Raw genomic sequence first — 27,229 nt, 5'->3', positions numbered from 1 at the left:
TCGAAGTGAAATGAACTTTGATTAAAATGCAAGTCAATTTTCAATTACGCACTGATCCCTTCAACCTTAGAACCATTACGCTCTAAGTCCGGCGATAAATGACGCAGATTCGAAAAGTCCAATCAATTTAATGCTGTTTAAGAACGTTACAAGATGGACAAAAAGAGAGAGGACAAAACTGATATTCATATAAAAGCACAAAGCACGCTTTTTCAGCAGAACTGTTTCACGTGTTACAAAACTTACCCGTCACATGATGCCTGCAGATAAAAGTCGCCCACATTGTACTCGTAACCAACTGCCGCTGATTCTGATTTTCCAGAGTATCCATTTGGAAGTACAGAACTTACAATACTTTTTTTCCTAAGGAACACTTGGAATTACATTTCACACGTATGACAACAACTATGTCTATGCCTATGACAACAATGCGACACAAGTGTTGCAAATTGAAAGACAAAAGAAAACTATTAACGGAGTGAACCTATCTGCGATATTAGCGAAACAGAATATTTACGTTAAATACGTACTTCAATTTATTCACAAGTAATAATTCAGCCGAAACAATCGTATCCATCCGCAGGCATGTTAACTCATCGATAAAACAAACCGATTCCGTCCATGCAAATGTAATTCACTAGATTTAACAACCGTCGAGATCTGAATTTAATCGCAAATCCTCCGTGTCTTGGTTAAGAATTATTATTATATTATAATATTAACGGAATAAAACTTTCCGGGACTGGCGGCGAACGCGTCTTGACTTGCGCAAGTTCGGGTTACTTTTATAAGCCTGCTGCAATATGGCCGTTCACTCGGCAAAGTTCGGACCACGGACTATGTTCGTGATTCCTCGTGAATTTGTTTTCATGAGAATACCCGTCTGACCCTACGGACTTTACGACCGTTGACTGAAGATTATCCTCAGTCAACGCTTAAACTACTCGTTGACGGTATGATCGACACAATGAACTTTGATGCAAACATGAAACATGTTTACATCGGTATGACTCTCGAATGCTACTATTTGAAAACGCGAGTTTGGTATTATCTTTTATTAGAAATATACACCATTGTAATGATCGCTATTGTACACTATTACTCTTTATTTATCGAAATTTTAATCGGAACCTGAACGTTTGTAACATTTGTTGAAACATGAATATATGATCTATAACTTATCATTGTACTGCTATATAACCCGTATGGTTACATCACTAAATAAGGTGTTAGTATTCAGCATAGTGATTATTAGTTGCTGGTTTGAGGGGTTGAAACAATAATCTGAGGTACCGTAAGTTGGAGATTTTAAAATTTCGTTACGACACAGCATTACTTATGTAAATATATAATTTAAATCAAGCTTATGGCCTTTCAGTCCTCTTTTTCGCAACCTTCATCAGTTGATATTGCTCTGTGGTATCACTGGGTTATACGTAATTTTTATATTTCTTAAAAAAAAAAAAAACATCACGAGTTCTAATCGAGATTATTATAAATAACGTGTTTATGTGTGCGTGGGCTATAAATAACTTATACCATTATTAAAAGCAAATTTTAGAAAAATTCACCGTGTAGTAAGTTTTAACGATGGCTACAAGTTTAGCAATGACTATAAGCGAGTCACTCGTTATTAAATATTTATAAAAGTAACAAATTACACGTAATTACATAACACTATTACGAATATTTTTAATTTCAAATTAATTTTCCTCTTAATAAAAAAATGATGTAAATTACTCCTTTGGGTTGATTTCATTAGAGTTCATACTCCATACATTCAAATTATGGCTGAGCATACATTGATTTAGGAATAGCTGCTTTCGATGTTTTTGAAATACATACTGTATAAACCTTAAGGTTTCATTACTTAATGACTGTTGAACATTGCATATCTTAATGTGGTATTATAACTGGTACGATTGATAATAAGACCGCGAACCTGGCAAGCTTGCAGAAAGAGTTCATCTGCAGGATCGCAAAGATGTAATGAGACATGGTTTTTTAGCAATAGAATCATGAATGGTACACAGATTTGGGATTTGAAAACGCGTTGAACTAGAGATCTGGCCATTTACACTCATACTTTGTATTTCACTTGATTGCTTCATAATTAATGGTAGGATTAAGGTTCAATTATTACAGAACTGTGCGTCTAACAATTAATAGAACTTGTGACATCAGGCATTTATATTCATTTACACAGTGACTGGATCAAGCCTCCTGCAACTACGTCGTGCAAATACAAATATATAAACGACGTATCTATGAACATGAAAATTTTTATAAAGATTCAATCGTGATATAGTAGATAATGATTTTAAGGCAGATTTTAAGGTTCCCCGGTTTTGCAAATAGTCGGAAAGTTATCAATTCTCAAAGATTCGACAAATTGGCATGTCCAAATAACTCACACTACGCGACAGAACATTTGTTTGCTCTCAAGGTAACGTAATATTTACCACATACGGAGATACAAAATAAAAAAATTCTACGGTCCACTGATTTTTATGACTTATTGTTATTTTCGACTACACTTTCTACAGTGAAACATTTCAATTTTTAGGCTCTCTTTAATTTGTAAAAGAAAATTTGAACAGCAACGTTCATGCGATAATACTGTCGGATTACCTGTAGACAAACGGCTTGGTACTTTTGTTTCCTTCTATAATTTCTCGTGAAAATATGTCTAGGTTGTAATTTATTCTGTCGCGGAGAGGATAACAATTTATTAAAAAATCATCACAAAGGACATGTCGTAACCTCACATATACGATAAATTTATCCCTCGCTCGAATGATACTTCATTATTACCAAATATAACGTTCCCACTACCAGTACTGTGCCTCGGGCGACTATCATTGACATCAAGCTGTGGTTCAGCTGTTGCATTTTCTTCTTCTGAATCGATTATCGCTGTTTTAAGCTGCGGCTCGAGTCCAATTATAACACGAATGTGATCAGGTAAGAGACCAGCCACAGCCATCAATTGGTGATAGATGCCTTCTGCTTTAGACAAAGTCCACGGGAGTTCGATGCGTAGTGACAAATCGTTTATGTGCTGAAAAAATATATTCATATATTTCTCTTCTAGGATTTGGAAATTTGTGGGATTGATTGGAAAAATATCTGGTTAGTGAAATAGTATTTACCTTCAGAATTTCTGTAAATCCATAACGATTTTCCATCAATACATTTTTTTCCGTGTCTAAAACTGCCACGCACACTAGGAGCAGGAAATTCTTGCATGGGAGATCAGTCCACAATATTTCCCAAAGCATCAATATGTCGTTTGCGTTGAATTCTCTTTTAAATAAAACTAAAAGCCATCGGAAACAGAAGAACATGTTTCCGGACTCATGCCTATCCAAATATTGCGCTAACTGGGGATCTGTTAAGACTACTAGAGAATGTAGTTGACTCAACTGCAATTTCATCCCTTCCTGGTCCATCTCAAAATTTGTACTCTGCAAACATGTAATGAATTATAAAACTTCTTCCGATCTGGCAAGAAATAATTATTAAAGGGATGTGCGAGAGTACCAGAGACAGCATGAAAAAATATGAACATTATCTTGTATACCACATACCACTTTGTTCATGAATCCAACGAAACACCAAAAGGCCTCGACTTCGCTGTCCATAAGACATAAAATTGGACTGAGCAAATCACTCATTCCCTGTACATATCCCAGATCAAAATTGTACATTACGTAAGTCATAAGTATATCATATAACTGTACTAAATGATCATTGTTGTCTCCATGATAATACGGATGTGTTCTATCCGTTCGATTTACATCTTTTTCTGAAAATATAGAATTTTGTTTGATATACGTGGAATCGGATTCTGTTTCAATGCAGCATTGAATTATATCTGAAGAAAACTGTGAGCGGCCAGAAATATAAATGGGACTTGCCAATTAAACTCTTCCGATCTCTGAAGTCGGAAAAGCGAGTTTCCTGTTCTGGGGTCATGGTTTTCCACTGTAATTTCATAGCAAAATATTCTTCAGTTTTTTTATTCTTCAGTTCTATTCTTTCCGCATTTGTCGCTTCCCACGGATAGTAGTTTAAAAGGTACTTCCATACTTCGTAACGGAGAGTTGGCGAAATTCCCTGAATCAGAAAAGCACACCAGATGTTCAAAGATAGCGAGAATGTCATACGCACAATAACGGACTGAAATATAGCAAGCTTTTAAAAATTTATATCCACACAATGGCAGTGTTGCAATATTTTTAATTCATAAAATCTTCACATACCCCCCTGAATATCATCTCTTTGAGAGCCTCGGAATTCGTTATTCTTCCATCTGTATCCTTACACCTTTCCCATTGTTCCTGCGTTAATGGTGCACCTGGGAATAGTCATTTATTGCATCGATAATGACTATAACAGGACTGGTACCTGTTGTACCATCACGAAAAAGTGAAATAATAGGTGTATATTGCTTGAAAATGACAGTTATCAAGATTTTGTTATTATGACGTCATTATTCTTGAAGCTACAAAACGGTTTGGTGACAAAAAATAAAATAATACTTCAAAATACGGCAACCGACAGTGAAAAGAGGAAATTAGAGTCACCCTTGCTGTAAATAGGTAAAAACAGTCATTTTGATATGAAACGTGAATAGTTTTACCTCTTGGGCATGGAGGTCTTGGTGGTAAAACCACACTAACTCCAGGTTCACCAATGACTTCATACTCCTCTCCTGCTACGTTTAAAATCGTTGGTTGAGGAATATCTAGAGTCAGGGAACGGTTCAATAGGTCAGCAACAGCTTCTTCTACAGGCCGTGTTGGTTCTTTATGAACTGAAAAGCATTCGTACTTAAATTCTGAATTCCAAGATTGTCATTGTAAATTCAAGCTCATGTAAAACGCAATGGAGACAATGATTATTGTAAGAGTATTGTAATCTTTCGTGCAGTAAACATACGTGACCTCAAAATACTTCATAATTGTGTAGATTATTTAGAAACAACACAATACGGAAATTATTGCTATACTGCTCACACCGAATTAAAGGTGTAATTGATCACAACTAAATGTTATGGAAATATGAAACATCATATAATTTGAATGCGTATCAGCAGAAGCAGGAGATAATACGGTGCATTTTTAATTAGGTTATTTATTGTACAGTATTCTGAGTGAATTTACTTCTTATGATATAAAATACCTTATTGACCATTGTTGCAAAGGCTATTACGGAAGAAATGTAACGAAAAAAAGTATGTTAAACACGATCTAAGTTATGTGCGTTGATTCCATATACTCACGAAGTATATCAGTCAGTTTGCTGCAAGCTTCCATCGTTGTTTCGTAAGGTCTGTCGTGTAAGTTTTTTACAAACTTCCACACATAGTCCGAGGCGTTTTCTTGAAACAGATCTAACTCAGCGAAAGATTTCTCTAATACTGAATCTTCCGCCTCCATGACGATGTACATGTTTCGGTCTTTCCTTGACTTGATGAATTTCAGGAAACCCTTGAGTGAACTGACGAAGGAGTCAGCATTGAAAAGTTGGAAATAAACAACGTAATTCGTTCCATCTTTCAGCATAAGAGTGAGCTGTTGTCCGCTTCTATTTATCCTAAACGATTTCAGATCGCACAACAATATTCTGACAGTTCTGGACCGACCCAACGAGTCTGTTCCTTCTGAAACTGTTCGCGTCCGTGTGTGCGTGTTGACCAACGACCACTCTGGGTCTTGGTCTTGACTTTCTGAAACCACCGAAACCTCAGTCGGCTTCCATTCCAGGCATTTCCCAAAGGTCTAAAATAGAAATGTGAGAGAAATGTTATTGAAATGTATACTTTGGTAATTTCAGATGACACTGAAGTTAGTAACATTAACATAACAAAACATCAGGGTAAAAATCATTGTTGCAAAATTTTATAATGACTTTCAAGGCATTGGCTTTTCAAAATAACAGTATATTTTGTTTGTCAGGGTTTAATAAACTTTTGACATCGCTAAGGGTGCGAAGTAACGATTTTTCCTAAACATGAATCGTTACAATAATGTTACTAACTTCATCCTTATAATTTTGGACTCAAATTGCAAAATGCTCACATATTCAACAATCGAAAGTGTCCCCGTGCTGTGAACATCATCCTCCCTCGTGTTCGCACCTCTCAGCACGACGCCGCTATGGATGGATATATCCTAGAAGTAAAAATCAAAGAAAAGGTATACGTATTGGCGAGGTATGCATATACATATATGTATGGAATTTTCGAGGTATAATTGGCCGTGTCGTGACCCTGTGACTTTGATGTACCATGTGGGCGTATGGAAAACGCACGTCATTCAACGAGGATAAATATTGAAATGAAAGTCAATCGTGGGCGTTGACAGCAGCGACAATACTTGGATTAGGCAAAGTCTAAGCGATATGTTTACGTTGTTACCTTTCCCTGTTCCGTTGGTTCAAACATTCTAACTACTGATTACGTGCTGACGAATTGAAACTAGGTTAATGTGGTACGCCAGGCTCGAAACGCGTTACTGATTTGTGATTTGCAGGGATCGCTGAACGGGGAAACTTGCGCATGATACTCTCATTTACAGACTTGAAATAAGTAGTGGACACTGTTTGAATCGTGGTGGCGAAGAACACTTCATATGTCCCCGTAAAATTTTGACATGTTTTTCCGAACCATCAAATGCCACTAGCGTAACTGTCTAGTCACCGTATTGTGTTCGAATATGCTTCGAATTGAAATACGGATATCGAAGAATTTTCAACTCGTCCCCTGCAGTCACTCGTTATTTCGGTGATTCACTCAACTTTTACGCAGCAGCCCCTCTAGTCTCAACACGTTCTCAACTCTCCGTGAGCTCGCCCCGCTACCGTGGCGTGAGTATACATGGTGTGCCTAGGAGTGCAGTTTCTCTCTCTAAAAAAGTTTCTCTCTCGCGCTGGACTGGACTTACGTAAACCCGATACCAATGGCGTCAAAATACCCTAGATCTGTGGTGATTAATTGTTTTAACGTTGAATCTGCGCGGGGAAAAGATGAGCGGGTCTTTTGAGTATCTTCGGAGTTGTAGCGATAATATTACGCGATTCGTGTTCTGGAGAATACACTTAATTTTTGAAACATTGAATAATTTTAATATCAATGCGAGGTACAAAAAATGAATTACGGAAATTAGGTGTTACGCAAAATGCACGATGACATTACTGTTATGTATTAATAAATGAATAATACTCTATTTTCGCAAGGCTAAACCGAGTTTAAGCTCAGTTCAGTCTATTTCCAAAGTATATAAAATAAAACTGAGCCCCATTTAAGAATCTATAGGAAGTACAAGAAAAATAATTCCTTAAATATAGAAATTTCTTTGAACATTTGGTACAAAATTACTTAAAGGCTTTGATCTCGAAGAAAGGGGCGTGTCGTAGGAGTTCTAGGCACACCATGTATACTCACACCACGCCCGCTGCACCTGCTTCTCGCTTCATATCAACCAGCAGTGAATCTGCGTATTCATCGAATCACAGCGCCGTTTCACCGGAACAAACCAATCAGATGGCTGGGTTTGTACATCAACTATGGATCGGCGCTATAGATGTGGACTTGACCGGCTTAACAGGCCTGCTAGTGTTCAATTATGCCGCAATGTCGCTACTGATGACAGAAGAGAATCATGCGGGAAAACTTTGTCATTCAAATTTCTATAGGAGTACATACGGTGGATCAATCTGAAATGTTATATTGATTGATGGTATTATCTTATAGAGAGGTTTCTAAAACATATAGAGTACCCCGAATCGGTGATTATTGTCGGTTTACTGTATCAAAGTTAGATTTGCTTACTGCACAATTTTAGAATAGGTTATAACTCACGACAGATTGAATTGAATCGGGTGGGGTACAAAAATGCGAAAGACCAAGAAGTTGATGGGACGAAATCTCGAAAGTCAAGCTACCGCAAGTTAAAAACGTAAAAAGACCGTAAATACGAAAAGATGACTGGCAGAAACATAAAAATTGAGAACGCAAAAATGTGGAAATAAATTTATACCGACATTTTTTTTTTTTTTGTGAGAATGGCCAAGATTACGAAGAACAAAATATTGAATTTGGAAGATACCGAAGAGTTGTGAAGTCAACTTTTCAAATCTTAGACTCGTGTCTTTATCAAAAATGTTCGAATTCGTAGTTATCAATAACGACTGGCCAACGATTCGCAAGGTCGAAATTCCGACAGCCGCCGAAGACAAAATGGCCAAAATTCCGAAAGGTTGAATAAGGTTGGAAACCCATATATTCTCTGCGACGCCACACGTATCCGATGGCTGGTGTCTAGTGCCATTTAGTATAAGTCTACGTGACTATGACAACCGTATTGCGACCTTTCGGCTTTCTGGCCCTTCTGCATTTTGCGGATCGTAATTTTGCTCCTTCTGAACTTTGATTGCCAAGAACTAATTTCATGGGTTTTGCGGCAGTTCGAAGTATCACCTGTACGCAATTTTTAATTTCGGAATTTTCATTTTTTTTGTACCTCCACATTCTGTGCTTGGATCGTTCGGAATGCCGCCTGTTTTGAAAATACTTTTTCGGATAAGAGAGCGTTCGTATAAACGAATTTTGGAGCGAAGAGTTATTCTACTGAGTGATTTATTGAAAATCCCAACATCGGTACGCTGATCATTCATTGTTTTAAAATTCGTATCTCGAAAATGTCGGGTTTTCGACCAGTTGACGTTTTGGTCTTTCGGGATTCTTACCCACACCCATTAAATCATATATATGAATGGTTACGGATTCAATTTCAATACAGACTATTATTCAAAACGAATGACAGAATAGTAAAATTATCACTAGAAATATGCATTTGTAAGATTTGAAGTATTAACTACCTTGTTAGCCCCAAGTAATTTCGGCGTTCTTTTCGATAGTATGTTTATTTTTTTTTCTTCGATTATCTGTGTTCAGTTCAAACCAATTAGCGTTTCAAGTGATCGCAAGCTATTTGGCCTTTATTTGTTTGAAACTACAAGTACCTGTAGTCGTTACCACATGCTGGTCATTCGCTGATTATCATCAGCTTTGCTACATTAACGAAAGTCGAAAAAACGCTAACACACAAGATTACTGTAGACAAATAACACATAGTACAATCAAATGATAACAAAATTGTAGAAATATTACGACTACAATATCTCACGTTTCTGTAACGAATCTAGTCATGTTTGTGTAATATTATCATAACATCATATTGTCCACACAGAAAAATAGTATTCGTAATATTTTTGTAACATTTTTGATAAATATTGGTGTAATACATTCATAATATTTATTCAAAATTTCACGGTGAAAAAAGAAACAAATATTTATCAGAATTTGACAGGGCAATTCTGACTTTGAAATCATCGTCATTTATTCTTTCTTCCAGTGACATATCAAATAACAAGGCGTATCAGGTAAGCGAAGTTGCATTAGAATTCACCTTTTCCGATAAAAGCGTGTCTTCGATTTCTTTTAAAATGAATATGCGGTATTTTACAAAAAGACGAATATCACCAAATGCAGTTAAGTATACAAAGACCAGAAACAAAAAGGGCAATAGTTGACGAAGTCACCCAGTAATTCATCTATTTAATGGCACGCATTTATCTTCAGATGTTGTGATTTCATTGTTTGAATATACATGATGAAAATCTAAAAACTCGGTATCTCAATTATTCCTTCGCGCTGACAGTGTGAGGGCACCAAAAATTTCAATACAAGGGACTCTTTAATGATTTTCAACTTGCATGATAAATTTGTGGAAAGTAATTTTTTTGGCGAATAACTGTTCCGTATTTATACATGCTTCGGATCAACGGTGTTTATTCGCGCCAGAGAGTGAACAAACACTGCTGACAGACAGTGAAACAGCCGATATTCCGAGGAATATTTTTACAGGTGGCAGCATGTCTCAATCATCTCAGAACATTTTCTGTACTTGTACTTCGTATATTTAAATTTTCAACAAATAATCGCAACGAAATAACAGCATGTGTAGAGTTATAAACGTGGCAAAAAGACCACGTGCAAGGTTCGAATAATCCACAGACCAAATATTAATTAAATTTGCCTGAAGCGGTTTAATTCAATCGTTTACGTTCTTTTGAAAGTGTTGTACCTACTACATGATTTAAGTTTGGTACGAATATTGTCGGTATCAAAACATATATCCTGAACAATTATTGGTTCTACAGTTGGCAAGTTGATTATAATTATACCTCTCTTTTTAGATTGAATGTACTCATAGGTTGAGCTACCTGTACTTGACTCGGTATTTCTTAGCTTAGTTCTTGGTACCTGCTAATTTCGATATTTCATACTTGACTTTCGTTCTAAGAGGGTGGAAAGGAATGTGCCTCGATGCTGTAATTTATAACTGATTTCTCAATCACGATATACCATTATGCAATATGCATTAAATCACCTAGTACAAAAATAACATTTCACAAAAACACTATATGCATAAATATCGTCATCCTTCATCATAGAAGATTTAAATCACATTCTACCACCAAGTAAGTACACGTCTGTTAATTCACAATAATAGCATGATTGAAACTTAACCCGGAGTTTGCACATCTCTCTGAAATTACACTGTTGCCACGGTGGAGTCAAACTGACCCCAAACTTATCTAATTACAAATGATAATGAAATCCACTTATAAAAAACTGATGCTACGATCGAATCTCAAAGTTCTCGAAATATCGAGCACATTGTTGGCATTTTATTCGTTCTCTGCTTGGTCGATATGCCGTGTGTCAGTTTGACAGTTGGCGCTATGTTTTCATTCACAGAATATAACCGTGTTTCTGTCATCGTCATCCAAATGATGCACTAACTTCAAAAAAATCATGATCAATTAATAAAATCTTTATATTGAAGTGATGTAAAACTTCGAGTATTCGTTTCCACATTGAAACGCAAGACGATGGCAAACGTAAATCAGCTCAAGCGAGAATCAGCTTTAGCAGGAGTAAGTTCACATTAATCTCTCATGACTATCATATATGAATCATAATATGTCAGAAAAATTGTTTTTATTCACAAGATTACAGATTCCAATCATACAATAGACGGTAGTGACAACGACGATTGGAATTGTACATATTCTAATCGCCAACCTTCAAACGGTGGCATGGAAAAAGGTTCGTCATTCTGATCAGTTATTATTTAAGATTCAAAAATTTTGCACCCATTCTATAAATTGGAGTTTATACTAAAATAATCAAAGTCATTATACATGATTAGGCGGGTCAGCGTGATACTTAAGAATACATATGTATATAACTTATTCGTAAGTTCAATTCGAAAGCAGGAATTTCTTTTTCTTCTCCTTTGCTCGCTCAAGTGCATTTATAAGTTTGATCCATGATAGATAGTAATTCCGTGCCACGTCTACACATGACTGCAAAGTATTACAGAGACGTCCTCAAACATTCAAGGAAATAATGACAGTTCATTCACTGTTCTCCGCTATCATAACAATGGTTTAATTTGACTAGTAGAACAATGTTCAAATCATTAGTAATAATTAATCATCATTCCAGATCTAAATTCATTTGAAATGTTTGCCAAAGATATTTCCGCGACTAGAACATTATAGCTCATGTCTACGTGGGTACAGTTACTGACAAATTCAATTATACACCGACTTTATTTCGATCGATGCACCGATATTAAATACATTTTTATCGCTTATTTAATGATGTTGAAGTGCCCGTATCTTGTCCGACGAGCGCTCTGATTTTTCAAAAATCGTGCGCTGACAGAGCTACAAGACACGGAAATCAATTGATATAACATACTTCCACAAATCCAGCTACCCTTGGAACGTCAAAATAAGGGACCACACCTGAATTTTTCTCAACCGAGCTGCGCTAACTGTAACTACTAGATTCGGGGACAAAATAACCTCATCATAGTTTTTTAACGCACTTGTCGCATTTTGTTAAAATGACACATTCACATATATGACATAATATCAATATTTTCAAGTTATTTTATTCCAGTATACCGATATGTATCGTCGACCCCAAGGATTAAATTATGAATTTGAGCCCAGAATGCAGCGGGTAATTTTCACAAATAAGTAACAATTTTTGCTATTCACATAAGAATGACGCAGTTCATAATTAGTTGGTGTTCAGCTGGTGTCATCTTGACAAACTAAATTTACGAATGCCTATAGAAACCAGGATTCAGCTATGACTCTGCGACGGAAATTTTCGGCCCTTGTTGGCTTTCCCCGAAGTAGACGTATGAATATTTTCTCAGTACAGCCAGCTTTAAAATTATCTAACAGAATAGTTCTAGGCGCTTCTCTTGATGCCGACCAGTTTCAAAATTATGCTCCTTTATGCTAATCTGTATCACCCATGCTATTTTCAAAATAAAACATATATCCAACGAGAATCTTGAGCGTATTAGTAACTGCAGTCAGGTGCTCTACAAAATTTAACTGAGTACGTGGAAAAATCTATGCTTTAGGGTACACAAGTTTTCATTCAGAGCATTTGTCCGCTTTGCTCGACTCGCGTAGAAGTTGTGCGTGTGTGGCGTCGGCGGTGTGACCGTGGCTCAGAATCTGCTCTCTCATCAGAGATTTCCCTAATATCGTACGTAACGATGTCATGTTACGATGACCCCGTATTTACCAATCTCTATTCCGATGTTCTGCATATGCTTAGATAACATCGCAGTATTTCTTCATATTTGATCCATCTTTTTAAGCAGTCGGTTTGTGTGGTTACAATTCCTCAATTCACACACCGTCCGCTTTACCAAGGTGAACACATTTCTGCTTCACGCAGAAGATGAAAGATATGGCGTCGACGTTGTGTTATAACGTAAGGGCATGTACTGTTTTGCTCTTGCTGGGCAGTTGCTATATAAGTTGCTATAAAAATGACGTCTCCGATAGCAGCAGTGCCGCAAGGAACAATTCGAGGTGTGAACATGGTCAGCTACCGTAATAAAACGTTCTTTGCTTTCAAGGGAATCCCGTACGCAGAGCATCCGGTTGGAAATCTCAGATACGTTGTGGTATCCATTATAATGTTCATTAACCTCAAAATTCATTTTTGAAATCGATAGTAAAAATGCATCGACGAATGTCGAGTCTAAAATTTGCCCAGCCGTCGTGTGGGGCCCAACTATCGAACCAGACGTAGAAGGGTCCTTACTGAACGATAGTCCTGCAAACCTCTTGGCTGCTGGAAAAATTCGCGATCTGCCTCCGATCGCCCTCGTCACTCGAGACGAGAGACTTCATTCTACTGTTCGTAAGTATTCTTCGATTGAAACGAAGTGCTGCCCTTGATTTGTCTGTTCAGTCGCACAAGGTTGTACAGTCGTGAACAACGCCGTGTTTCTTGCCCAAATTGATAGCTTTACACATGAACCATCTCTTTCGATGTTGTCAGCATACTACAGAAATCCAGACATTCTCCCGCATCTTTTGGATGATATCGATTCCGCCCTTCCTGTAATCGTACAGTACAAATACTTGGTTGAAAATGTGACAGCCTTCACAACGACCCTCAAGTCATACTACGTGAATGACCTGACTGTCAATAGGAATTTGGTAAGTTATTTCCCCGTAGTGGATTTCGCGGCGTTTATTATTTCATGTAGGAACATTCGTTTTACATATGTATTTATTGGTGTATGTATGTTTCAGTTACTAACGAACATAACTCAACTCATAGGTGATGCCGTATTTACATATCCAACATACAGTGATGAAAGAACACTTAGTTAAAGCTGAGAAGTTAGAGTATTTCGGTTCCTTCGAATACCGCGGTAGGTTCAGTTTTAATTATGATGGTGGTCTTCCAGCGAACTACGGAGTGACACATGCTAACGATCTGCTGTATCTTCTTCCTGGACCAAAGAGTTGGTATGGACCCGCAGATTGGGAATATAACGATGCTGATTGGAAAATGGTGGACACGATGGTTCAGCTGTGGACATCCTTCCCGGCTACTGGGTAGTTCTGATTACTGAGGACCCGTACAGATAACATCTCGATGTAGCTAGTCTGAATAGAAATCGTTCTATTCCACTTTCAGAGTACCGCTGACGTTAGATTCGGATTTCGCGACGATTTGGTCTCCATTTACGTCTCATGATAATTATCTTCGCATTGGTAACGGATCTGACGTGGCACTAGAAGTTCAGTATGGTTTTCATAAAGAACGAATGCAGTTTTGGGATGAACTGACCGCTGCTACGACATGGAAATAGCTACTGAATAATTCTTTTGACCATGTCCTGGAACCCATAGTCTGTATAAGAGTTGTTAGTTGATTATGGCGTAAAAGAGAATGACCCACTGCCACCTTTCCTCTTCCTGACCTCCCGGCGGTGACATAGCTGCCTAATGCCATTTCCCCTCCTTCCTTGCCTCCGTTGTCCTTGGCGTTTGACGCACCTTCAGATGCTGTCCCCTTACCTCACCCTAACTCAATGAAGTTGTGACGTGACGTTTACTAGGTCTAACTTTGACTTCTATTTCTTTATCTCCTCTGATATATAGGTACTCATCTCCGGGTATTCACGTCCTGTTGTAAATAACTGTTTTTATTTTTGTTTTAGCCTATATTTTGCTTAATGTGGGAGGTCAAAAACATATGTCAATAGGGGGAGATAAATAATATAAATAAGGGGACGGTGAAGAATTTGAATCTCTTTTTGACACAAAAGAAAAAGATGAAATCAATGGACAGGCTTGGAAAAAAAAATGACAAGAACGATAATAAATACGACTTTGACTATTAATTGAATAAATTAAATATAAATAAAATGCAAATGAAATATAAATAACATATAAATAAAACGTGAATGAAAAATAAATAAAATGTAGATGAAATATAACTAAAATATAAATAACATATAAAAACTCTCTAAATCCAGTCCATTGTTCTAACGATTAAAATTACACATTCATTCCAAACATTCACAAATAAATTAAGATAAAATACGCCAGAATTCACACCGGGATATAAAATTGTCTATAGTGATGAGGTAAAAAGTTGGTCAGTCATAAATATATTAAAAATCACTTATCCCTTGATTTAAATACTCGGCAGCAGCTCCGTCGTGTAATCAATTAAATTATGTTGTAACTTCTTCGATGAGGTTCACATTCACGGCTTTTTAAAAGTTTTCCCTCCTCATCTCAGTATTGAGGGACCGACAGGTTTCGTAGACTGCACATGTTGAAGTTGTAATAACAGTAGCGAAGATCACACAGATTCCTCTTATTTGGTGAAATTCGTGTTGTGAATAATTGAAATAGGTATTGAAGTTAAGACAAGACTGAAATTTTGACTGCTGCGGAGTATTCCATCGGAGCACTATTCAGGTTGGCGTCTTTCCGCAGAGTCTTTCAAATACTCAGCCGTTTCGTCCGCCTGACGCCGAAATCGTGATGGCTGTACTAGGTAAAATTTCGCGGGCACTTTTGAATTTAAAATATTGTCACACTGTCTCATACAGACCTGAGTGTACATTCCTTTAATGCGTAACCTAGACTTACAATTAATTCATATATACCGCGTTTTCATAGAGAGACTCTCAGCATAGCGCTAGGCTGACTCGTAGTGGATTCGATAAGCTGCTGAACTCAAAGCGAGCCAGACAGAGTCAATCTAATAACTGGGAAATATTCAGGTAAATTGCCTTCTTTCGGAAAATCAGTCATTGCAAACTTTCAGGAAATGGGAGCAAATTGCTGGATATTTCAATTTCCGATAAGGTTCTACACCATTCGAAGCAAAACTTATTCTTCAATTAAGACTATAAATTAACATAACTCTCTTTAAACCGAGTAGGAATGGTAACTTAAAAATAACGGACCGAGTTTATCTCTCAGTTGATTTCATGCTTTGATTTATTATCCATAGTTTCTAGTATTTTTTATGTCTTACCATATGAAATTAACAGTGCTATTCAAGCACTCATCTAACCTTCGTTTTTGATTTTCACTGACATTGTAAATTGTTAGCCGGGTCAAATAGGGATATCATAGAGAAAATGATCAGTTTCAATGCGTCAGGTGAAGCATTCGATGCCATACCCAAACGTATAGACCTAGATGAAACCGGAGTGTGGTTGGCAGCCACGGCATAAACCCTGTGGACTGTTGGATATTCACAAAGAATTAGGAACACGGCGACGATGGCAAAGCCTAAGTCCGTGTCTGGGAATAAAATATAGCGACGGCAATCACATGCCCGAGTCCAAGCGAATGCAGCAACGGCACGCATCGTTTGAGTCTGTGAAAACAGCAATTCAATAATTTCGGGTTTTCTTCTAGTAGATTCTTGCCACACAGGTGAGACAACTGATAGTTACCTCAAAATCTGAGATTCATTAGCACTGGAATAAATTTTGTATCGTACTCCGTGCAATGGTGTAACAAAGCCAACCTCTCACTCTGTATGATCAAACAAGGGAATCACAATGCTTAAACATAAATGCATGTCGTAAATACATGAATTACTAGGCTGCTACGTCAACCAATATTATTGCAAGAGCAATATAATTAAGAAATGCAGATTTTTCCCCATATTTTTTTGTGCTTGTTGCAAGTCCTCACTTTATCGGAGAGTCACTTATTTTAAAGTGATCATACAATTGTAATAGTCACTAACTGTGTCCAAATGAAAGACTTAGCTGTTAGATTTCGATTTAAAAACATCGTCAAATATTACCCTGTAAAGAAGTTTAGTAATAATTGAAATATTCGTCACCATCAGCTAGGTCTTTATGGGCAGCAAAAAGAAGCGGCACAATGGAGTAACTGAAAGTTACTAGCACTTTCGGCGTAAGTTTTCGCTGCTTGAAGTTTATTCATCCGAACAGCAGCGCAGCATATACTTCGACCTACTTCCGCTGAAGAATCTCTTGTAACATCGCGTTTTAGCTACACTATATTCTAAATCACGAATGGTAGCGACCACAAGTCAAATCTCACGAGTCTAGCTGTTCTGTTTATTCGGATATTTTATTATTACTTTTGAGAGTGTTTGTGTACGTAACGTGTGCATGTGAGCCTCGATTCCCTGAAAGTCTCACGTGGCTGTTACCAATCTACAGGGAACCTATGCGTTACGTTCCGAGAAGAACGTTGCAAGTTGACCCTCATTCGCTACGTGATTTAGTCATCTTCTTGACTTACGTTGTTTGATGCATATAAATCTCGGAAACCTGCTTATCAGCTCCTCGGGTCTTTTCGTTCAGCTCACCCAAATTCTTAGAGTTTGTCATTGGGTTTTGGGTCCAGCCAAGCATCACTATGCGTGATTAAAGTAATTATTGATGACAACACTTGGGATTAATACACGTTTATTTACACAGTTTGGTGTTTGAATCTCTACTTTGTGAAGTCTGACATGGTACTCTGTCCCATTCTAAATAGGGGTTGGACTGGTGGAAAAGTAGGATGAGTTCTAAAGAGCAGCCATTTCTCATGGGTTTAGAATGATTGGCTGAGGCTGCTTAATATTTGAGTGTAAGGTTTCTGATTGGTGAATAATATCTTGGCGGGCTGCTAGAGTGATACGGTTCATTCGGGGAAATAAGCAGTCAAGCGTTAATTAGTCGCGTCGCTGTTAAAACAAGGGCGCTATCCCCAGTTCTAAGAATAAGGGCTTATCTTTTTGTGCGCTATCCATAATTTCTCTTACCACGTTTCCTCTGTTTAGTCTATGAAGTTATCTCAACTAAGTGATGAGTTTAAAATCTACCGCAGGTGTTTAGCGCAACAGATTTTAAACTCATCGTCTATTGCAAGTGTCAGTCCTTGCAGCTGAGATCATAAATTAAGGATTTTATGTCAAAGCTAGTATTAAAAGGTATAATGGTCAAATACGAAAATTATATTATAGACATTGTTTAATGCTACATGGATGTAAATGTGGCTGATGCAATAACGGGTAATAAGGCGTGTGAGAATTCGCAGTGCAAGGGTATTGGACATTATGATGGCAGCTGTTTTTGTCGGTAACGCTAAAAACTACGGCAAAGGTGCGGAAGGTTCTGTTATTTTAACTGCACATCGGTAGAGGTGAGGCGAAGAGAGAACGTCGCCGTAGTTATCGGCTGAACGTAACGTATGGGACGGTAAGCTCCGAGCCACGCAACACCGCCAACGCCAACATATACACAAATTTCGTTGCAGCATATGTTTCTATTCTCTATTTCCGCTTTCCTGCATAAGCCAAGATAACATTGCAGTATTCTTTTATAGTTAATTAGTCTTTTCAAGTAGCTGGTTACCGAAGTGAACAAATTACTACTTCGTAAAGAAGATGAAAGATATCGCGTGGACGTGGTGTTATAACGTGAGCGCATGTGCTGTGATCCTTTTGCTGGGTAGTTGTCACATAAGTTACGGAAAAGTTTTGAAAGAATATGGGGAAATTCCAATCGGCGAACAAATGACGCCTCCGATAGTAGCAGTGCCGCAAGGAACAATTCGAGGTGTGAACATGGTCAGTTACCGTAATAAACCATTCTTTGCTTTCAAGGGAATCCCGTACGCAAAACCACCGGTTGGAAATCTCAGGTTCGTGTGATAACAAAACTATCAGTATCCCCAAAATTCATTTTCAAAATCGTTAATAAGGAATATATGTTGACGGTTGTCGAGAGTGAAGTTAAGCTTAGCGAAATTCTTTGTATTCGTCAAAACTGCGTGCATATCTGCAACTGATTAGTGGAGCAAAAGTGATAACAGTAGATACTATTCCGGTTCATGATTCTAATCCAGATTCAAAGATCCTGTACCGCCTGTTTTTTGGAGTGGAACTATGGATGCAAGCCGTAATCCCGAACCCTGTGTTCAAATTGATCCCCAACTTCATGCGGCGACTGGCAATGAAGACTGTCTCTATCTCAACATTTACACACCCCGGGTATTTACATTCGTTCAGTTGATAATTTTGTAGTCCGCACAGCTATTTAACAGTGACCCCAGCCACGTTCATAACCAAGTAATAAAAAAATCCAGATAAACCGATAATTCGAATTCATTCGAAATTGCATATTCCAATCAGTTTTAAAACTACCATTTTCAATCACGTAACAATTGTCGGAAAGGAATAACATGTAGACGAGTTAATGTTTCATACCCATGAATAGACATATTCCGCTAATGCTATCTGGTTGATGAATTCTGAGCATTTCTACTCCACAGCTTCGCAGTGGCAATGACATCAAGCAGTTGCCGGTAATGGTGTACATATTTGGTGGAAAATTTCAAGCAGGTAACATTAATCCTACACTATGCGATCCACGTTTCATTCTCGATAGAGACGTGGTCCTCGTGCTTCCTAGCTATCGCCTCGGAGTGCTGGGATTCCTCACCACGGGAGACGAAGTATTACCAGGAAACTATGGCCTGAAAGACGTGGTTCAGGCTCTCAAATGGATTCAGGATAACGTCCAGTATTTCGGGGGTGATGCCAACCAAGTGACTCTGTTTGGGTCAAGTTCGGGTTCAGTTATGGTTCACATGTTGGCTTTGTCGAGCTTGACTGGCGGTGAGCTCTGATTTTTGACGTGACTCACCAATGCAATAACTTACTCATCTCGTGGACATCGCTTGATCTGACTCAAGACTTGAGTACTCGGCATTCTGATAACGACCCAATGAATCACACATGTTTTTGCAGGACTCTTTCATAGGTACATAACGCAAAGTGGAACAGCGCTAACGATCAATGCAATGGTGCCTAGAAGTGTATCATCGAATCGCGCTACTCGGCTTGGTCAATATTTAGCGTGTCCCACGAATTCATCGAGTATTCTTGTCAATTGCTTGAAGAGTCTCAGTGCCTATCAGCTCGTCGGAAAGACCTCAATGTTTCGCGAGTGGGGCGTATTCCCTGAAGTCATATGGAACCCAACTGTCGAACCAGATATAGACGGGGCCATACTGACCGATAATCCTGCAAACCTACTTGCTGCTGGAAAGACTTTAGATCTGCCTTGGATCGCCTTAGTCAATCGAGATGAGGGACTTATCTATTCTCTTGTTCGTAAGTATTGTCCAATTAAAAAGAAATGCTGCCCTTAGTTTATGTATTCACTTGCACAAGATTGTCCCACCATGAAGAACGCTGTGTGTTTTTCCTTAAATTGATAGCTTCACATGTAAACCATCTTTATCAATGTTGTCAGCGTACTACAGAAATCCAGACATGTTCCAGCATCTTTTGGATGATATCGATTCCGCCCTACCTGTAATCTTAGAGTACAAATACAAAGTTGAAAATGTGAAAGCCTTCACAACGGCCCTCAAGTCATACTACTTGAACGACCTTACTGTCAATAGGGGTTTGGTAAGTTGTGTAGAGTCAATGGCTAATCCTGTACTGGATTTAGCGTCATTTATCATTTATACATGAATATTCTTTTTACATGTGTATTCATAGGTCTATGTATATTTCAGATAATAACGAACATTACTCAACTCATAGGAGATGCCATGTTTATATATCCAACATATAGATCGATGAAAGAACGGTTGGTTGTAGCTAAAAATTTTCAGTACTTCTGTTCCTTCGAATACCGCGGTAAGTTCAGTTCCAGTTATGACGGTGCCCCTCCAGTATACTTAGGTGTTGCACATGCTGACGAATTGCTGTATCTTCTCCCTGGAAAAAAGAGCAACTATGGATCCCCAGATTGGGAATACGACGATGCTGATTGGAAAATGGTAGACACGATGGTTCAGCTGTGGACATCCTTCGCCGATACTGGGTAATTTTGAATACTGCAGAACCATTAAGGCTAAAATCTCGATGTCGCTAGTCTGAATAGAAATCGTTCATGCAAGTTTATCCCACTTTTAGAGTACCGTCGACGTTAGGTTTGGATAACTCGACGATTTGGGCTCCCTTTTCGTCTCTTGATAATTATCTTCGCATTGGTAACGGATCTGACGTAACTCTTGAAGTTCAGTATGGTTTTCGTAAAGAACGAATGCAGTTTTGGGATGAATTAACCGCTGCTACGACATGGAAATAGCCATTGGATAACTCTTTTGGACATGTTTTGAAACCCATGGTCTGTTTACAACTTTTCAGTCAATTGTGGCTTAAAGGAGTACGCATGGCTTGGAAAAATCTGTTAAATACCTACCTTAAAAGACCAATAATATATTCCTATGTTATGATTGTTGAAATTTTCATCTGACCGCGTGGAATCTGTGGATTTTTGAAATTGACATGGTCGAAATACTCGTAATAAAATATGTATGTGACGAATGCTTCCACGATCACTAAATTTTTAAGAATAAAATCAAAATCAAACAACGAGGTATTTCATGTGGATACAATTGGGAGTCGTTTGACACCACATCAATTGTAAGGGTCGTGTGAATGATAAACTGCTACGTGATGGTTATAAGGGGGGAGTTCTAAGACACGTTCCCTAGAATGAGGTGGGCTTACCGATCTTTTATGGGCTTGCCACCCATTTATGAGCCGGCTCCTTAGAATAATGCGTCCTTCAGAAGCACATGGAGAAAGTGACTATCACAACGGTCACTAAAGCGATATAAAGTAATTACCATGGGTATCAAACGGAAGTCCATTACTGCGGCAACTTATATTTTCTACAAGTCCATCACGGCGCACATTAGTCCCAAGTCCCGAAAAACTGTCCAAAACCTCGAAGCATGATCTTATTTGAATGAAAATTGGTACTTCGGAGTTATTGGGATTGCTGATTACAAATCCGGATTCGAAATTTGCATAAACAGATTGGCAGACCAAAATAGCAAACTCATACATTGAAAAACAAGTCGGATTTCAACCAAATTGGTATACTGGGGCTTTCGAGATGACTGATTACAAATCCGAAGTCGGAATTATTATAAATAAAATGTGATATTCAAGTTGGTGAAGTTTGTGTCCAAAATCTCTCGGATTTCAATAAAAATTAAATTTTGGAATTTTTGTGAATCTAGGTTACGATTTGATATAATTTGCACCAAAACCATTATCAAAATAAAACATACTGTGCACTTTGATACGAACTGTACCATTTAATGTTTACCCATCCTACTTCTACCAATTTGCTGCGTTGCCATATTATTAAATAATTATGGTGATGAATCTATCTTAAACATGAATCGTGTATTACGAAACAAAAATCTATCAAATAAGACCTTGTACCCGGTAAAGTAATTGCACGATACCGTAAAAAATTTTAATAATTTTGGTATCACGCGAGGTTTCATGTCTATATTTATGTTTATGTGTATACCATATATTGAAAAAACGTAGATAAATGCTGGTACATTCCACAACTTTGGACTTTGGAATAATTGTTGATTGTATGTGTTGATTATATGTATGGTAAATTTTCAGGTCCGAAGTCCGCTCGAGATACGTAGGATTTTTATCTGCTGATGGATGCACATATTTTACCGTTTAAAGTTAATTAGTATATACAGGGTGGTCCATTTACGTTGACACAGCGAAATATCTCGAGAACCAGCCATTTTAGTGAAAGCTTCGTGGTTCGAAAGGAGAAAAACACTGTGTCATCGTACTTTTGATTTGGTGGAGATTTACAAGGTCATTTGGAGGTCAACATTGTTTCTTTAAATAGGAACATGAACTTTTTTTCATACATTTACAATTTACACATAAAAATAAAAAAAACCTTTATTCCAAACTTCTTTTATACGACATCAGAGAAAAAGTCTACAGCACCATACCAACCACTCCAGAAAATATGAAGAAACGAATTAGAAATGCTTGCAGAGGCATCGATGAGTTACTAACACTAACTTACGGTATATCTCAATCGACAATAGTGTAGCGAAACTTTGTCGATGGAAACGGAAAACGCTTTAGAACGTTCCAAAAATATTTCTAGAGTTATTTTATGAATAAACAACTTCCGAAACATTCCCGAGACATTTTGTAGTGGGCGGAAACTTTTTTGATAAGTTTGGTTTTAGCTAATTACTCTGTCATTAGGTACTGTTTCACTCTCGCTCTCCTACCTCGACACTCTACATACCGAGTCGAACACTCAACTAGTGCACAACAAAGGTGTCAGATATGGCGTCGGTGTGGTATTTTAACGTAACTGCATATGCCGTATTGTTCTTACTGGGCGGTTGGAACATGAGTTGGGGTATAGTCTCTAAAGCATATGGAGAAATTCTAATTGACGAACAAATATCGCCTCCAGCAGTGACATTACCGCAAGGAACAATTCGTGGTGCAAAGATGGTCAGTTACCGCAACAAAACGTTCTTTGCTTTCAATGGAATCCCGTACGCAAAGCCGCCCATTGGAGATCTCAGGTTTGCTATGTTACCAAAAAGATATTTAGTATCTCGACACGATCTCACTTTGATTTCGGTAAATAGGAACCATTTATGGATGTCAAGTGTAACATCGAACGTGAAAAGTTAAAATCCGCACATGGATATGTCCACGTAATTCGACTATAGGAATAATAAAAGTTAATACCGATTTCCATATATTATATATAATTCAAAGGAAAATTAACAGGTTCAAAGATCCAATGCCACCGGACCCTTGGAATGGGACTATAGATTCAAACCATGAATCTGAACAATGTATTCAATTTGAACCCCTCATTTATGAAGACACAACTGGAAATGAAGACTGTCTGTATCTTAACATCTACACACCCCCGGTATTTACATTTATTCGGTCGATAGCTTTGTAGTCCGTACTACCATTCATTAGCTATCGGTCACGTTCATTACCAAGTAATGAAAAATATACAAGAAGACTGATAAACAAAACTCATTTAACATTGTACATTCCGATCAGTTAAAACTGTCTTTTTCGAATTTAATCCACATGTAGGCAATAATGTATAAATTATCGAAAAACAATATCATGTAGACGGATGAATGTTTCATACCAATGAACAATTATATTCCATTAATGCTACCTGGTTGATTAATTCTGAGCATCTTGACTCTGCAGCTCTCCACTAGCAACAACATCAAGCAGTTGCCGGTAATGGTGTACATATTTGGCGGACGATTTGAATTAGGAAACATTACTTCTACACGATGCGACCCACGTTTCATTCTTGACAGAAACGTAATCCTTGTCGTTCCTAGCTATCGCCTTGGAGTGCTAGGATTCCTCACCACGGGAGACGAAGTATTACCAGGAAATTATGGCCTGAAAGACATGGTTCAGGCTCTCAAATGGATTCAGGATAACGTCCAGTATTTCGGGGGTGATGCCAACCGAGTGACTCTGTTTGGGTCAAGTTCGGGTTCAGTTATGGTTCACCTGTTGACTTTGTCGAACTTGACTGATGGTGAGCTCTGTTTTGAGATTTTAATAACCAATGAGATAAGTTACTCATCTGGTGGACATCGCTCGCTCTAGCTCAAGAATCGAAAATCCAGCTTTCTTAAAGCTGGGCAATAAATCACACATTTTTTTGGCAGGACTCTTCCATAGGTACATATTGCAAAGTGGAACGGCGTTTACGCCCGCTGCCATGACACCTAGAAGCGTATCGTCGAATCGTGCCATTCGGCTTGGTCAATATCTAGCGTGTCCGACGGATTCATCAAATATGCTTGTTAATTGCTTAAAAGGTATTAGTGCATCTAAGCTCGTCAAAATGACCTCAATGTTTCATGAGTGGGGCCAATACCCAGTCGTCGTGTGGGGCCCAACTATCGAACCAGACGTAGAAGGGGCCTTACTGACCGATAGTCCTGCAAACCTCTTGGCTGCTGGAAAAATTCGCGATCTGCCTTCGATCGCCCTTGTCACTCGAGACGAGGGACTTGAATTGAGCTTACGTAAGTATTGTCCGGTTGAAACTAAGTGCTGTTGTTGGTTTGTCCATGCAATTGCACAAGTTTGTATAGTTATGAATAATACATCTTGTTTTTCATACCAAACTAGTTAGTTCTTGTAATAAGCCAATTCTTTCCGGGTTATCAGCATTATTCGAAAATCGAGACGTGCTTCAGGATTTTTTGAACAATATTGATTTCATTTTACCTATAATGATACAATACGAAGGCTTGGTTGAAAATATGACAGACTTCACTTCGACCTTGAAGTCATACTACTTAAACGACCTTACTGCCAATAGAAGTTTGGTAAGTTGTTTGCGAGTCAGTAGCTAACTCCGTTGAGGATATGGCGTCATTTATCATTGTATGTATGAATATTCGTTCTTCATGTGAATTCATTCATTGAGGTATACGTATATTTCAGATACTGAGGAACATTACTCAACTCATAGGTGATGCCATGTTTACATATCCAACATACAGAGTGGTGAAAGAACAGTTGACTAAAGCTAAGAATTTCCAGTATTTTTGTTCCTTTGAATATCGCGGTAGGTTCAGTTACAGTTATTATCACGGTAGGTTCAATTATAGTTATCACAGTGGTAGTCCAGTCAACCACGGAGTTGCACATGCTGACGAATTGCTGTATCTTCTTCCTGGACCAAAGAGTTGGTATGGACCCACAGATTGGGAATATAGCGATGCTGATCGGAAAATGGTGGACACGATGGTTCAGCTGTGGACATCCTTCGCGACTACTGGGTAATTGTGAATACTGCGGAACCATTAAGGCTAAAATCTCGATGTCGCTAGTCTGAATAGAAATCGTTCATACAAGTTTATCCCACTTTCAGAGTACCGGCGACGTTAGATTCGGATGATTCAACGATTTGGTCTCCCTTTTCGTCTCGTGATAATTATCTTCGTATTGGTAATGGATCTGCCGTAGTACTTGAAGTTCAGTATGGTTTCCACAAAGAACGAATTCAGGTTTGGGACAAATTGACCAGGGCTACGACATTGAAATAGCTTTTGGATAATTCTTTTGAATACGTCCTGAACCGCATGGCTTGTACGTATCTTTTTAGTCGATTGTGTTTCAAAGTTGAACGCTTGGCTTGGCAAAATCTAACTAATATCTGCTTTCATAAACTAATAACATATACCTGATATTATAAATGAAGAAATTTTCTTTCGACCGTGGAATCTATGGATTTTCGAAAATGATATTATTGAAATACTCGTCATACAATATTCATGTAACGGCGCATATTGGTCCCGAGTCTGGAGAAGCTGGCCAAGACCTCAAAGCATCATTTTATTCGATAGAAAATTAGTAATTCGAAGTTATTGGGATCGCTGATTACAAATCTAAAGTCGAAATTTTCATAAACAGAATGGCGGAACCGAAAATAGCAAACTCATGCGTTGAAAAACAAGTGGGATTTTAACAAAAATTGGTATACCGTGGCTTTCGACATCACTGATTACAAATCTGAAGAAGGAATTATTATAAACAAAATGGGAGATTCAATACAGCGAAATTTGTGCTAAAAACTTTTCAGATTACAATAAAAATTAGATTTTGGAAATTTTGTGAGGGTAAATTATAAATTGATATAAGTTGCACCGAAACCTTCACCAAATAAAAGATACTGTCAACTCTGATGTTGACCATATTATTCAATATCATCTTACTTCGACGAATTTGCTGCATTCCTGTATTATTAGTTAATTATGGTCATGTATCAAACTTAAACAATAAATACATATAACGAAACAAACACCTATCCAATAAGACGTTGTACACGATAATGTAATTACAAGTTACTGTAAACGATTTCGATAATTTTGGCTTCCTGTCATTATCTATTTTTGCGTGATACGTAATAGCTTTTAACTTTTCGTTTCTCTATTTTTTCTGAACTCGCTAATTGGGAATATCATCGATACTGATTGGAAAATGGCGAACACTATGAACCTGTGGACATCCTTTACCACTACTGGGTAAATCTCGAATACGTCCACGATAGAACATCCGATAATCAAAGAGGATGCTCGTTCTAGGCTATAGTTGACAACGGTTCTTCTCTATTTAGCGTCTAGTTTTGGACTTCTTTCGTATTTCGTGGTAATCGCCTCCGGATAGGAAACGAATCTCACGTGACGCTAGAAATGAGATACGATTACCTCAAGAACGGATGCAGTTCTGGGATCATCTCACTGTGGCCACGTCGTGGAAGTAATAGCTCTCACGTCTTGGACACGAATTTCGAGCTCTTCTCACATTTCTGACATTCGAATGATCAATTTTGAGAGGGACTGGCGACTTTCCAACGCTGTGACGTACTTTAACTGC

The 27,229-nt window shown here is 38.0% G+C and overlaps 4 protein-coding genes across 5 annotated transcripts; 3 read left to right on the top strand and 1 right to left on the bottom strand.

Moving 5' to 3' along the window:
• Positions 1-2,684: 2,684 nt before the first annotated feature.
• On the bottom strand, positions 2,685-6,884 carry Tbc1d15-17 (TBC1 domain family member 15/17). Of its 2 annotated transcripts, none has more exons than XM_046616026.2 (9): positions 6,425-6,884; positions 6,087-6,179; positions 5,288-5,786; positions 4,646-4,750; positions 4,266-4,360; positions 3,921-4,119; positions 3,591-3,808; positions 3,153-3,467; positions 2,685-3,061 (listed from the first exon to the last, which is right to left on the bottom strand). In XM_046616026.2, the coding sequence occupies exons 1-9, from the start codon at positions 6,449-6,451 to the stop codon at positions 2,765-2,767; spliced, it is 1,848 nt and encodes a 615-aa protein (XP_046471982.1). In that variant the 5' UTR covers positions 6,452-6,884; the 3' UTR covers positions 2,685-2,764. The 2 variants fall into 2 exon arrangements, with proteins under 2 accessions (XP_046471982.1, XP_046471981.1); XM_046616025.2 differs by having other exon boundaries at positions 4,646-4,819; positions 6,425-6,883.
• A 6,211-nt stretch (positions 6,885-13,095) lies between these two features.
• On the top strand, positions 13,096-14,895 carry LOC124214058 (uncharacterized). Its single transcript, XM_046616027.2, has 4 exons — positions 13,096-13,318; positions 13,460-13,620; positions 13,745-14,025; positions 14,108-14,895. Exons 3-4 carry the CDS (start codon positions 13,748-13,750, stop codon positions 14,280-14,282), a joined length of 453 nt encoding a protein of 150 aa, XP_046471983.1. The 5' UTR covers positions 13,096-13,318; positions 13,460-13,620; positions 13,745-13,747; the 3' UTR covers positions 14,283-14,895.
• Positions 14,896-18,171: 3,276 nt separating this feature from the next.
• On the top strand, positions 18,172-22,080 carry LOC124214446 (carboxylic ester hydrolase-like). The gene is made up of 7 exons (XM_046616717.2): positions 18,172-18,609; positions 18,814-18,958; positions 19,240-19,585; positions 19,718-20,083; positions 20,226-20,386; positions 20,497-20,807; positions 20,900-22,080. Exons 1-7 carry the CDS (start codon positions 18,353-18,355, stop codon positions 21,072-21,074), a joined length of 1,761 nt encoding a protein of 586 aa, XP_046472673.2. The 5' UTR covers positions 18,172-18,352; the 3' UTR covers positions 21,075-22,080.
• A 1,047-nt stretch (positions 22,081-23,127) lies between these two features.
• On the top strand, positions 23,128-26,258 carry LOC124214444 (juvenile hormone esterase-like). Its single transcript, XM_046616716.2, has 7 exons — positions 23,128-23,370; positions 23,582-23,729; positions 24,029-24,374; positions 24,508-24,870; positions 25,016-25,176; positions 25,295-25,632; positions 25,725-26,258. The coding sequence occupies exons 1-7, from the start codon at positions 23,189-23,191 to the stop codon at positions 25,897-25,899; spliced, it is 1,713 nt and encodes a 570-aa protein (XP_046472672.2). The 5' UTR covers positions 23,128-23,188; the 3' UTR covers positions 25,900-26,258.
• Positions 26,259-27,229: the final 971 nt, after the last annotated feature.

This window comes from Neodiprion pinetum, chromosome 3, assembly GCF_021155775.2.
Source record: "Neodiprion pinetum isolate iyNeoPine1 chromosome 3, iyNeoPine1.2, whole genome shotgun sequence".
Taxonomy (NCBI): Eukaryota; Metazoa; Arthropoda; class Insecta; order Hymenoptera; family Diprionidae; genus Neodiprion; species Neodiprion pinetum.
The sequence above is the reverse complement of the archived record's forward strand: the minus strand, read 5'-3'. Positions and strand labels throughout refer to the sequence as shown.

Bases quoted from the DNA above. Each gene is read 5' to 3' on its own strand.
- Tbc1d15-17 (XM_046616025.2), bottom strand. From the start codon at position 6,451: ATGTTTGAACCAACGGAACAGGGAAAG. The intron at 5,787-6,086 runs GTGAGCATTTTG...TTTCTATTTTAG, and splicing joins CACTTTCGATTGTTGAATAT to ACCTTTGGGAAATGCCTGGA. The intron at 4,120-4,265 runs GTATGTGAAGAT...TTTCTGATTCAG, and splicing joins AAGAGATGATATTCAGGGGG to GGAATTTCGCCAACTCTCCG.
- LOC124214444 (XM_046616716.2), top strand. From the start codon at position 23,189: ATGAGTTGGGGTATAGTCTCTAAAGCATATGGAGAAATTCTAATTGAC. The intron at 23,371-23,581 runs GTTTGCTATGTT...GAAAATTAACAG, and splicing joins CCGCCCATTGGAGATCTCAG to GTTCAAAGATCCAATGCCAC. The intron at 25,633-25,724 runs GTAATTGTGAAT...TCCCACTTTCAG, and splicing joins ACATCCTTCGCGACTACTGG to AGTACCGGCGACGTTAGATT.
- LOC124214058 (XM_046616027.2), top strand. From the start codon at position 13,748: ATGCCGTATTTACATATCCAACATACAGTGATGAAAGAACACTTAGTT. The intron at 14,026-14,107 runs GTAGTTCTGATT...TTCCACTTTCAG, and splicing joins ACATCCTTCCCGGCTACTGG to AGTACCGCTGACGTTAGATT.
- LOC124214446 (XM_046616717.2), top strand. From the start codon at position 18,353: ATGAAAGATATCGCGTGGACGTGGTGTTATAACGTGAGCGCATGTGCT. The intron at 18,959-19,239 runs GTATTTACATTC...TCTACTCCACAG, and splicing joins TCAACATTTACACACCCCGG to CTTCGCAGTGGCAATGACAT. The intron at 20,387-20,496 runs GTAAGTTGTGTA...TGTATATTTCAG, and splicing joins TTACTGTCAATAGGGGTTTG to ATAATAACGAACATTACTCA.